The 12,296-nt window shown below is 52.3% G+C and overlaps 3 protein-coding genes across 3 annotated transcripts; 2 read left to right on the forward strand and 1 right to left on the reverse strand.

The window, feature by feature from the left end:
* Positions 1-258: 258 nt before the first annotated feature.
* BO72DRAFT_477304 (cytochrome P450) lies at positions 259-2,242 on the forward strand. The gene is made up of 4 exons (XM_040947435.1): positions 259-414; positions 479-1,588; positions 1,645-1,811; positions 1,879-2,242. Exons 1-4 carry the CDS (start codon positions 349-351, stop codon positions 2,030-2,032), a joined length of 1,497 nt encoding a protein of 498 aa, XP_040801393.1. The 5' UTR covers positions 259-348; the 3' UTR covers positions 2,033-2,242.
* Positions 2,243-3,525: 1,283 nt separating this feature from the next.
* Positions 3,526-4,550, reverse strand: BO72DRAFT_105084 (uncharacterized protein). The gene has a single exon (XM_040938897.1). It carries the CDS (start codon positions 4,302-4,304, stop codon positions 3,771-3,773), a length of 534 nt encoding a protein of 177 aa, XP_040801394.1. The 5' UTR covers positions 4,305-4,550; the 3' UTR covers positions 3,526-3,770.
* Positions 4,551-8,034: 3,484 nt separating this feature from the next.
* BO72DRAFT_496055 (C6 transcription factor) lies at positions 8,035-10,287 on the forward strand (the record flags this gene model as incomplete). Its single annotated transcript, XM_040948595.1, has 5 exons — positions 8,035-8,175; positions 8,232-8,837; positions 8,920-9,071; positions 9,127-9,297; positions 9,345-10,287. The coding sequence occupies 5 exons, from the start codon at positions 8,035-8,037 to the stop codon at positions 10,285-10,287; spliced, it is 2,013 nt and encodes a 670-aa protein (XP_040801395.1).
* Between the last annotated feature and the right edge of the window lie 2,009 nt (positions 10,288-12,296).

Here is a 12,296-nt window from a genome sequence, read left to right on the forward strand (position 1 = left end):
AAAGGTGCCTACCTACATCTTGTTGGTTGGCAGTTGACGGTCGCTTGCGATGGAAATGCAGCGTGGGGGCAAGATACTCGGCCAGGGAGATAAACGGCTAATTCAGGAGTTTCGCAGCATAAGCGAGCGTTATGCAGGCATTGATAGGCATCTGTGTTCCGGTTGCGATTGTAGTGGCGGGGAGAGTGAACGTACGAGCGCCTTCAAGTTATAAATATCAGTCCGAGTGCAGTGTATCTGTGCAACATGTTGTAGTCTCTGATATTTGATCTGGAAGCTAGTGCCGCCTGAACGCGTGGACGCATTTGATATAAACTGCTTTTGTGACGACCGAGAACTTGGCTAGCAATGGCTGCTTACGGCCTGCTACATGTTGTTTATGAGCATCATCATCTTCTCCTTGCGATCGGAGTGGTGAGTAACGATCGTTGACGATGCATTTTGCGATGGATTACTGATGCTGTATGGTCCGATCTAGATCCTCCTGGCGGGGGTGATCAACGGCTGCTACGAACTCCTGTTCAGCCCTCTGAGAAGGTTTCCGGGCCCTAGATTGGCTGCGGTCACCTACTTGCTTTCCGCATACCACACTGCGAAGGGTGACCATGTGCTCTGGTTACAGAGCCTGCACCGTACCTACGGTGACGCTGTCCGGTTCTCTCCAGATGAGCTGAGCTTCACTTCGGCGCAGGCCTGGCGGGACATTTATGGTCATGCTAGTGGCGGTAGAAGAAGCACCGAAAAGGACCGCCGCTTTTACGGCCCGACCCCTTATGGCGCGCCGGATATCATCCGTGCCAATGCGCACGATCACTCGCGCTTCAGGCGGAATTTTTCCCATGCATTTTCGGACAAAGCGCTCCGAAAGCAACAGCCCCTGATCGCACAGTACGCGGATATGCTTGTCGACCAGCTGCAGGAGAGTGCCCGGGAAAACCCGGAGGCCAATGTTGAGATGGTCCGCATGTATAATCTGACCACCTTCGATATCATGGGAGATCTGACCTTTGGAGATCCGTTGAACCTGCTCAAAGGCACTGGGTATATGGAGTGGGTGGGCGGAATTTTCGCCAGTGTGAAGGTGCTCTGCCTCCTGCGCGTGAGCCGTTACTACTCCTGGCTCACTGCGATTATGGCTCTTGTTGTTCCTCGCTCCCTGCGGGAAAAGGCCCGGGCGCACTACAAAGCCTGCAAAGCACGGGTTGATTGGCGAGTCAATCAAACCCTCGACAAGCCGGATATCTGGGGACTCGTGATGGAGCAGAAGGAGTCCCTGCAGCTCAGCCGCGACGAGATGTACTCCAACTCTCAACTGTTCATGGTGGCTGGGACAGAGACGACCGCCACCGCGCTAAGCGGCCTTACGTATCATTTGCTGAGGCACCCAGAGAAGATGCGAAAGATCACGCAGGAGATTCGGGAGGCATTCAAAGACGAAGAGATCGAGATGACTCGGCTCGCGCATTTGAAGTATTTGAACGCATGCATCGAGGAGGGATTGCGGGTTTATCCACCCGTGCCTGTTGGCGCCGCTCGCCGGGTGCCAGAGGGAGGGATGACGGTGTGTGGAGAATTTATCCCAGGAAACGCAAGTAACCCCTTCCGGCTCCTTGTCTATATGAGCACAAGCTTACCAGGCTGCAGATTTCACTCTCCGTGCACCACTGGGCGACATACCGTAGCTCGGAAAACTTCAGGCGACCGAACGAGTTCATCCCGGAACGATGGACTGATGATCCGGAATTCGCCAACGACAATAAGGCTGCCTTCCAACCATTCTCCTATGGACCACGCAACTGTTTGGGCAAGAAGTACGTATTGTCGCTAGCTTAGAATACTCGGCAGTGTCTGTAGCACGATAGCTGACATCTGTAATAGTTTGGCCTATCACGAGATGCGAACTATTTTGGCGAAGGTGCTGTACCATTTCGACTTGTCACTAGCGCCAGAGTCGATGGATTGGGATAAGCAGAAGGTGTTCTCGCTGTGGGAGAAAAAGCCACTGATGGTGAAGCTGCATCCACGGGTCTAGGCCTCGGGCCGGTCGCGTGTGCCGCCGAGAAGAATTCTGGGGACTCTCTGACCAGTGCAAGATCAAGTTGATGATCGTCTTCGCATCGTGTAAACCCATGTCGGATAGAACGGAGATACCAGTGACTTTCTTTGATTCCTCGGGTGAGCCAGGAATTTAGGAGAACTTAGGGAAGCAGTAGCCGAAGTCTTGAAAGCTGCACTCGTACTCTCAACGCAACACATCAGTAAATCTTACGGCAGCAGGACGCACGCGGAATGGTACACACCCATGTATCACTGAGCAGGAGATCCATGGATCCGATCCGTCTCGACGTCTTTCAGACACTTGATCCGAGTCTCCATGTAGACGAACAGTTATTTGCGACTGAACGGCGGGCAGTAGTAAGTAGTAAGTTAACCTACGAGTAGCTCTCCTGCGGGCGGTGAGGCGGGCTCAGTTGGAAGTTCCGATTTAGAAACTCCGACGGCAAAATCTCGGGCCGAAGCGGACGTGCTTGAATAGGTACCGCCGTTTACGGACTAGGAAAGAAAGAGTTCGGGTTCGCAGCCTGAGGCATCAAGGCTCCTTGCTCCTTCTAGTATCCCCACACCGGAAGAAATTCCCTTATTCTTCATTAGGGTTGAGACAGTGCAGTCCAGTACTTTAGGGTAGGCACCTAGTGACAATCCACTGTGTGGAACTCACTTAGCTTAGCGTCTATTGTGTTATCCAAACTGCACTCGGACAACAAAAGTACCTCATTGCCTACACAGGTACAGTCCCTGCTAGACAATGGTGACGTCAGGGATCGTGGCCACCAATGATGAGGGCGGGCAAGATAGTTCCGAATGGTGGCGTTCTCTCCTGGGATACTTTCAGGCCCATCTGGCCGTCATTGTCCGTTTTCCCGTGCGACGAATGCCGCTGGTTCGCCTATCGTGCCCACACGGTGGCCAGACGCGCTCCTTGAACATTATTCCCCCTTTCCAGTTAGAACTTAAGATATATTCCGCCCATCTCCCTCCCAATGCAGCCCCTGTGTGTCCACCATAACAAAAGATCTTCGCTGTTGATTTCCTGAGGACCGATCGCAATTGGCGGGTCTTCGAGGAGGGACTGTACTGAACACTTGGGTCTCTGACGATCAGTCGGAAATGGCGACCGGGTCATTGTGTAGCTGCATGGTTGGGTGGTTTTCGCCACTGCCTTCCTTCTTCTTCTCTTCTCTTCACCTCCCGGTTCCCTTCTCCGTGGAATTCCTTTCATCTTTCCTTTCGTTTGAGCGAGGGATGTCAACAACCGTATGCGAAACGATTGTGTGTTGGGTTTGCACCATGGTTCCTGCACCACACTGAGGTGTAGCACACTCTACCAGGACCTTTCAATTCGACGCAAATCCTACCTCTTTGAAAGATAATGCGATGCCGAGTTGGTTCTGTCTACTCATATGTGCAGTCGAAACCTCATCAACTTATCGCATAGTCCAGAGAACCTGACCCAGACCAGTGACCGGCTAGCCGAACTTCCAATTCTTCTCGAGGCCTCGGCTCGTCTTCGTTTTGCGTTCATGCACTGTACAATGCCGTATCTTCTTGCAGTCCCGGCGTATATCCGTAGTCGCTGGCGGGGTTTCCTTGTTCTGCGTCGTTCGCTGATCAGCACGCCAATGCACAGGAGCAGTATGCGACAATAAATTCTCATGAGCGATCCCTACCGTCTATCCTTTTTACCGATCATGCTCTAACCGCAGAAGCAGTCAAACCTGGAGTGTGGATGTGTCATCCTCGCTCGCAATTTTCGCTCCTCCGCACTGGGTAGTTTGGGGTGCGGTTTCAGTGCCCCGAGATGGGGCTTTACCATGACCCCTATGCAGATGACCATTAGGTCTCTTGACAACACCACTGTTCACCCCCAAGAAACATGTGTTACTCATTGCGGACAGCATCGCCGTCTCGCAGCTCTCTTGTGGCTCTTCTCTCCTAATATAACCGGAGAGAACGGTCCGGGCGGATAGGCATCGGTTCGGGTGGTCTGAAATCATCAGGAACATAGTTTTACATGGCAGCAATAAAGCTTTGCTCCTTGAGGGATTCCAATGATTTACGGATCGTGCCATTCTCGTGGTTGCGAAGCGCTTCGCGATGTACGACGACCGGAGGTGAGGGCGAATGTCTGTTGGGCGACGGGGTTCGAAGACGGGAAACTCTTCCATTACGCGAGAACATTTGACGGCTTTGGCGTTTTTTACCGGTGGGGATGTATAGTCGATGCGTTCAATGCATTCTTGCATGGTTTGCAGTGGCTTTGAGACTTCTCGGAAGGCTTCACAAGAACCACGGTCGGATGTATCATGTGTTGCTGGGATACACACAATGTGGTTAACAAGTTGATTGACAAAGTGTTATCCACGGTTGACCAGGCCGCCGACGTGGTTGAGAAGCGGGTGGTTGACGGTCGGTGTTGCTCGCTTCCCCCGGCCTATGCCTCAGGCTCTAGTCGCCGGATGACGGGAGTTGCCTTCAAGCTGTTCACTTCAGCACACGGACTGGGAAGGATAAATGAAGATCCATCCCGTAAGGCAACCCTTGCGTCAATCACTCAAACCAAATGATGTCAAAGGAAAAGAGAAGAAAAGACATCAAGGGGGAGGTTGACCGGTGTGGCCCATTAACCCTGTCGACTGTTGATACCTCGTGCAGCTGAGAGTTTCGGTGGTGGAAAGAGACTCCTCTCCCCGGCCAGATTGGTGACATGTATTGGATTGGCGGGCCCGCAACGGGGCATGCAAACCGCACAACAATAATAAGACCCCCTCCCCGGTATAGCAAACAGGTAGGGTCAAGGGTAGAAGAGGTCACAGAGGGATAGAACGAAGCAGGTGGGACACGCACGCACAGGGGGACAGAGAGACAGAGAGAGAGAGAGAGAGAGAGAGAGATAGAAAGAGAGCGTGCAAACGTCCGAGTGCTGGGAGTTGGTCTGGCCAACTGAGTTTTCGCTTCACATGATTCAATCATACTTACTACTTCCAGCAGGTCGTTGTCTATCAGTCATTCTCGGCCCAAACTTGCAGCCATTCATGTCGCTTGCACTTGACAAGCAAGCACTTCGTCCAATTTTTGCGACGGAGCTTTTGCTTACTTGCCAATTGGCTTTCGGGTATCCTGGGTGTTTGCAGACGTTGCATCATATTCGGGAGTTTGCTGCCGAGCGGAGTGTCAACCAGGACCTTACTCCGTACGCTTTCGTGGTCTCTCCAGTGGCGGATTTGGGCCTTCAAGACCTGGGGCAGGGTTCCAAGTTAATCTAATTCCCACCTGATTCGCGTTACTCATACGCATCTCGAACCAACACACCACATGACTGCCGGTACTCTTTTCCATGATCGGGATGGTTTACCTGTCCTCACCTGTCTCTTATCTCTCTCATTCTTGGTCTGACCCTTGGCGGTCTGGCACTATTCGTCCCTAGCGCTCTATGGATACAAATCCTGGCTGCTTGTCCGGCTTCTACCACTTTCTACCGCTGTGCTGACAATTAGGGGATTCTTGCCGTCTTGGGCTGGGATCTACGGGCCGCCAACCGGCAAAGTTATCTAACCAGCCAAAACCCCAACATCAGACTGGCATTGTTCTTTCTGTCATGGTGTCTCAATTCGATGAATCCTTTGAGATTCGTCCACATGAGAGGGTCGAGACTGATGATGATTGATGATTTGTTCTGTTCATCTGCCACCTGGAAAGGCCAACATGGGGGGACAGTTGCCTCGCCCGATGCACAAATATGGTCACTTGGGTCTGGACCATTGCACACGGCAAGCATCTCACCTGGCCTGGCGTCAGGCGGTGCGATACATCACCTCATCATGCAGACTCATCTCCATGCATGCTTGACTTCACAACCTAATGATCATCGATGAAAACCGAGCAGGAAGAGTAAAATCCTTACGTGTCCTCTCTCGGTAGCGGATACAGAAGCCCGCTAGAGAGGTCTTAGGTCTTCTAGATTGTCAGTAGTTTCGCAAACCCCGTGCGCAGAGTCCAAGGTGATTCGAAGAGGCCTCCATTTCAGGCCTCCGACATTTGGTGGAACAGCTCGGTCGCCTCTGCGGTCGATAGACACGAGCCTGTTTCCGGTCTTAGTCCCATGTCTGCTATGTAAGACACCCACCTGTCGGGTGTCGTGGAAATCGTATTGCTCGCTTCCTTTGGGTCTGCAGACTGAGAGAAATTAAAAATGATTGATCGTATGAGATCTTGAGTGTGACCGACAAATTGTTTGGGAAAAAGTGCCGCACGGGTTGACATGAATCTGGGCCGGCTTTCGGTAGCCGGTCTATGATGTTGGCATGCAGGCGTGGGAGGAGTGGGTGGGTGGGTATGGGTTGGGAGAACTATTCGAATGTTCGAATACCAAAAGGGGGGAGAAGAGGCCCATTGTTCAGCAATGACAAAAATATTACGCCATAAGCATAAGCTGGAAAAGTGTTCCGACCGGTCAATGGGATGAGAGATAGGAGATGTGCTTTGGTGTTTTTTTTTTTTTTTTTTTCTTTTTTTTTTTTTTTGTTTTTCCTTGCCCTTTTTACCCTTTTTGCCCTTTTTTCCCACGGGACAAGCAGGATTGACTGGCAACGGGAATCAGGTGAGCTTCAAAATTGACTGTCAACTGGCAGGTAAGCAACCATGTTTACAGTACCTAGTAGCCGTGTTTGTCTCCCAAACAAACTCGGAGGGCGATCGACTACAGAGTGCCGACTCGGTCCACTTCCACACCACGCTATGACGTTATCATCCGTTCGTCCCTGCTCCCATCCAACCTCAACTCTTTCCAACATTCTCTCCCGAGTCCCCTTCACAACCACCGCAGCCACTCACGCGCTCCTTTCTCTCCCCCCCCCCATACCAAACGCCACACCACGTTTTGACCCGAATCTAGGGGATGAGAAGAAAAGCATGGGTGCACGGCTCCATGGGTTCATGATTGGGGATTGGGGTTCCTAGCATCCTGACTGGATGGAAAAAGGTACCTTTCTGTGGCTCGTCCCGGATCACCAAGCTAACCTGAATCAGGTAGTGAGAAAGGTACCCAAGTTCCCCAAATTCCCAAAATCCTCCCTTCCGAATCCCAAGAAATTATTGTTTCCAAATCACAAAAGGCTTGAATGATGGCTGCTGGGACCCGCCCCTCCCCAACATGGTCCTCCGTGCACGCTTGGCCCCTCGCAAGTCCTCTTTCCCAAACCAATCGTACATCAAAACATTGTGACTTTGTGAGAGACAAAGAGAATATCCCGGCCCCGAAAAGCCCAGTGGCGGCCGAGGACACTGAAGGGACCCCCCCTCTCTTCCCCCACCCCTTCCTCCTCCTCTGGGCTCTCCGGCTCTCTGTTCCTTTCTTTGTGTCTTTTCTAGCCCCAAAACGAGGCTAATGCGAAGTCCAGGTCTGTTCTGGACCAGGCCTTGATTGGGTGGGAGTTTCTGCCAACCATCAGTAACCCGCCGTCAGCCCGGCACGATCCCCCCTTCCCCCCACCCTCTCTCTTAGCCTGTCTGTCCTGTCTCCTCCCTCCCCTTCCTTCCATCTCGTCGCTCCCCCGACCCGGACAGACCAGTCCTAGCTGGTTAGGCCCGCAGAGATTCAGTTTGGAGCCCAAGATTCCAGAATGATCAGACGTCTTTCTTCTAATTGGTGAGGATTTTTAAGGTTCTTGTTCCGGTTGTGCCCTTGCTCTAATACAGGGGGCAAGCAACAAAATGGTGGGCGGGACACAGAATAATATTATTATTGCAATAATTCCACATCGACAGTGACGAAACGTCGGTTACAGGCTATCCCTCGGCCTCATTCCTTATCCGACCTATATAACAGTATCGTCAACACGATTGCTGCAAGGTCCGTTTCCCCCTCCCCTCCCGCCCCGTCTCATTTTGCCACCCGGTGCGCTTTTCGTCCCAGGACAACCTCTTCCTGCTTGTTGTCTTGACCTGGTTATCATTCACCTGGTTCAGTCTGTATTAATGTCCGATCCGCAGTCCGCCTCCCGCTCACTCGCTCCTGCTCCCGGCCTCCCGCAAAACTCGAAGAGTCCCGACAATGTAGTTCAGGGTCGGAAACATAAAACCACCGCCTGCACGGCGTGTAAGCAGAAGAAGCTCAAAGTAAGTGAACCAAAGGAAGACATGACTGATAGAGTGCGAATTTGATTATTTTTCAGTGCAGGGGAGATCCACCATGTCAACACTGCGTGGCCAACGGCATCGAGTGCCATGTCGACGAGATGGCTGATATGCGTCGCAAATTCGCCATGAAACGGAAGCTGGAGCGACTCGAACAAGCCGAAGAGACTCTGACGCGGCTGCTCGAAACCCTTCGAGATAGCGAAAGTAAAGATCTAGCCCAGGTGCTGAATCTCATCCGAAGCAACGCCTCATTCGACGAACTCCAATTGTATCTCGACAAGCAGTTGTCCGGGGATGGTTCTGAAATATCACCGGGCCTGCAGCAAGTTCGAAACCAACTTACTCGCCCATCCGAAGAAGCCGATGAAGTAGGTCGGTCTGCGCGGAGTGGCAGCCGCCGGATTCTGGATGTGCGCCGCCTCGCAGACACCCCGGTCTATCGAGTACCCGCAAAGCCGTGGACGAGGGTCACCGACGACGACGAATTGGTATCTCATTTGGTTTCGCTCTGGTTAACGTGGACCTATCCGTTCTTTGACTGGTTGGACAAAGATGCCTTCATCCGGGATATGCAGGCAGGCCGACTCAACTGCCAATCCTGTACACCATTCCTGGTAAATGCTATTCTCGCGGAGGCTAGTGTATGTTGCCTATCTTAACTTGTGCTTATAGCGTCGCTTGGTTGAGGTGACGGCTCATTCATGATTCTTATGCGTGGCACAGTATCTTTCCGACTACGCCGAAGTATTTACCGTCCCAAACGACATGTTTTCTCGAGGTGATCACTTCTACGAAGAGGCGCGTCGATTGTTAGAGGAAGAGGAAGGGCCAGCCAGTCTACCGACCATTCACGGCCTCCTCGTGCTATTTATCCGGTGAGTGTATTGCCTACCACCTTTAGTCATTCCACCTAACGCCGCGTCGTGTCAGCCTCACTCTTATGGGAAAGGATAGATTGGGTTGGATGTATCTCGATCTAGCCATCCGAGCGGCCCAAGAATATGAAACTGCACATCCACCTAGGTCGACGAACTCGGAATCTGATTGCATTCTTGAAGATGCGGCCAATCGCACTCTCTGGGGCGTCTTCAGCATGGCTTCGTATGTACTTCGCACCTGCTGGTCATGCTCTTGACTGACCAAGCCAGCACGGCCAATGTTTCCCTGATGAAGCACCTTAATATTGATCCCCCGCGGCGCCCACGCATATCAATGCAACACGGCGATTCTGAGGACATTTGGTATCCGTATCCTCGCGAAGTGGAATCCGTACCAGGGCACCATCCCTGTGTTTTCGACCGCTGGTGTGATCTTTCTTGCATCCTTATCACCATCAGTCGCGCCTTTCATGATTTCGAGCGTCGAATTCCCCGGTCGGAAATTGCGACATTTGTGCCAGCCATATTTACACAGCTCCAGGGTTGGTATACCAATTTGCCGGAATGCTTACAGGCGGAGACAGCAACTGTCCCCCACGTTTTAAGTCTGCATCTGCTCTACCATACGACTGTGATGCAGATTTTCGGGTTCATGCGCGCCAGCAATGACCTGGTTCTGGATCCGGCTACAGCCAGTCATGCCCGAGAACTCTGCCTCGCCTCCGCCCGCCGAATCACCCATCTGTTGGGGATTCATCGCGCCAAATGGGGCATTGATCGCATGTCACCCTCGACGATCCAGTGGTGGAGCATTGGGCTCTTTACCCTCATGGAATATCTCGACTCCCAGGAGAATAGGAACGCTTTTGTCGAATTGTGTATAATCGCCCGCGCATTTGCTCGTCGGATGCCTCTTGCAAAGGGGATTCTCCGCATGATTCAATTATCCGCCAATCAAATGCAGGTTGTTTTACCGGAGGAAACGGAGGCGCTCTTTGAGGACTTCGGGACTCTAGCTTGGAAGGCAAGCGATTCTCGGGGATTCAGCAGTTTCTACCCACACTTCCATACGGTGGTTCAGCAAGGGTCTCTGCGGCAACCCGAGGTGGATTTGGATCAGTTTTTGGCTAAATGGGATGCACTGAGTATATCCAAGCTCAATTCCCACGATTATGACAATGGTCACGACACTGACCCTTCTGGTGGGTCATGAGTCTCTTTCAGTATCATTATACCATAATTGGACAAAAGTCGTATCGGGGCCTAAACACAAATCATTTTGGGTCGTTCTTGGCTGAATTTCCCCCGTTCTGTCGGTGTAAAATTGGAGAAGTGTTTTTGGTGGCGAAAAGTCGCCCGGCGGATACGTTGTTCGACATTTGGGGATCCTCGGTCGAATTCTGCATCAGCCTCTCGGAAACGACTTCCTGTGGATTTCACAGGAAGCAGGCCACGTAGAATAATAGGCAGACTAAGCTGGCGCCGAGTGTCGTGCTGCCCATAGCGTGGGACTAGGCGGACTGGCAGCAGTACAGTACAGTACCCAATGCTAGCCTCGGGGCTAACCCACCCCACCGGTAGAGTGATCACGGATCACGGATCATGGATCATGGCTCTAGACCGTCGAGTGGCATGCGGCTAGCCCTATCTCCCTGCATCAAGCCACCCTAAGATCTGCCGAGACGTTCCCCCCGGTGTCAAGCGGAGGGGGGGTGGCGACATTTGGCGAGCCACGCGCCCACATACACCGTACTAGCACTAAGCCACTCTACATTACTCGTACTTGAGGACGGTTTAGCACACCTGATTGACTCCGACCTGCTTAGTCGCCACAAACCGATAATCGGTCGTGAGATTTATTTACTCAAGTACTCCTCGGTCGATCGCGGTGGCAAGGCCAGTTGTTGTGGTCGGTACGGAGTACTGAGCAAATTGGAACTGGAGCCGATCAGCAGCAATCAACCCAGCACGGGCCATGCATCTCCCCTCCTGGCATCTAGTCTACACACATGACACTGACAGCCTGACAGGCGCAAATCGCCCGATAACACCCCAGATGAGGAGCAGATCTTCGTTCGAACGTTCTAATCCTTATTGGGTACGAGTAAGAGGGCGGGGAAACTCTCTCTCTACTCTTAATTTTCTCTCTTTTCGTATCTATCCGTCTCGGCGTCGTGTCAGACAAGGCGGTGATCTCTCCGCGGGTATTCGCACTATCAATGCACCCAAGACCTACTCCGTACTCAGTAAGGACTCAACATGTGTGGCGAATTTGACACCCATCATTTCCCACCCGTCTCGAATCGCTCAACAATTCCATTCGTGTGGAATTGGCCTATGATATGAAACCGCGGTCGTGATCCGCTGTCGGTGTAGGGCAGAGATTGATCCTAGTGCTTAGCTCCTGAGCTTCGTCTGCGACCGTGCCGAGCTCTACAGAGTAATGTACATACGCATTTGACCGGACCACCACACCACGGTTGTTCTTCGCCCGTCGCATGACTTTTCTTATCGGAGCTTCGGTGACCGCCACTGTAAAATCATTCCACATTTCCGTCGTTGGGCGCACAATCCCTGGCCTGGGCATTTCCGCCATTCTTGCTGCTGTTGACATAACAAACATGCATGTGCTTGTTTCCCGGCCGTGCCCCCGATTGGCCTACCGCCCCGAAGAGTGTGGTATTGGGGAATCAGACTCTCATAGGTTGGAATTGAGTCTGACGCCCTCACAGTCGCACCGTTCCACTGTATCCTAGCCAGAGATGTCTCACGGCGTGTTTATTTTTAGGTCAGTAAGGCTCGCAGGGTAATTCCAATCCTTGCCGTGTCGGTCTTCATGCGTCTGCAGACCTCATCCCCTTGGTCGGCCGGAATGACTATCTTTTCCCCTAAGCCGTGTGCCTAATACTGGCATCGTGCTTTCGTGTTTTGTTTCTTGATCAATCGGGCTACATCTTCCCTTAGATCGCTTTCCATGATTGAGCTATTCGCGGTGTTACAATGATAAACTCGCGTCGCCCCGACCAGCTCCGCATTCTTGGTCTCATTTTCGGAATTGCATTCGTGGGTATAGCTACTGGCACAATCAGGTAACGCATTCCCTTGAGACTGTGATTTCATGCCCTCACGGTTGCCGGTGCAGCTGTCGGCATTATCGTCGGCTATTTCCACGGCTTCTCCAGCTATCCAGCGGTGTTTCGCTCTGGTCGTAGGTTTGTGTCT

The sequence above is a fragment of the Aspergillus fijiensis genome (genome assembly GCF_003184825.1).
Source record: "Aspergillus fijiensis CBS 313.89 unplaced genomic scaffold BO72scaffold_22, whole genome shotgun sequence".
In the NCBI taxonomy this organism is placed as follows: Eukaryota; Fungi; Ascomycota; class Eurotiomycetes; order Eurotiales; family Aspergillaceae; genus Aspergillus; species Aspergillus fijiensis.

What these genes read in the sequence shown, in the direction of transcription:
- BO72DRAFT_477304 (XM_040947435.1), top strand. Translation starts at nt 349, where the DNA reads ATGGCTGCTTACGGCCTGCTACATGTTGTTTATGAGCATCATCATCTT. An exon ending in GAGAATTTATCCCAGGAAAC is followed by an intron (nt 1,589 to 1,644) that starts GCAAGTAACCCC and finishes ACCAGGCTGCAG; the next exon opens with ATTTCACTCTCCGTGCACCA. An exon ending in CGCAACTGTTTGGGCAAGAA is followed by an intron (nt 1,812 to 1,878) that starts GTACGTATTGTC and finishes CATCTGTAATAG; the next exon opens with TTTGGCCTATCACGAGATGC.
- BO72DRAFT_105084 (XM_040938897.1), bottom strand. Translation starts at nt 4,304, where the DNA reads ATGCAAGAATGCATTGAACGCATCGACTATACATCCCCACCGGTAAAA.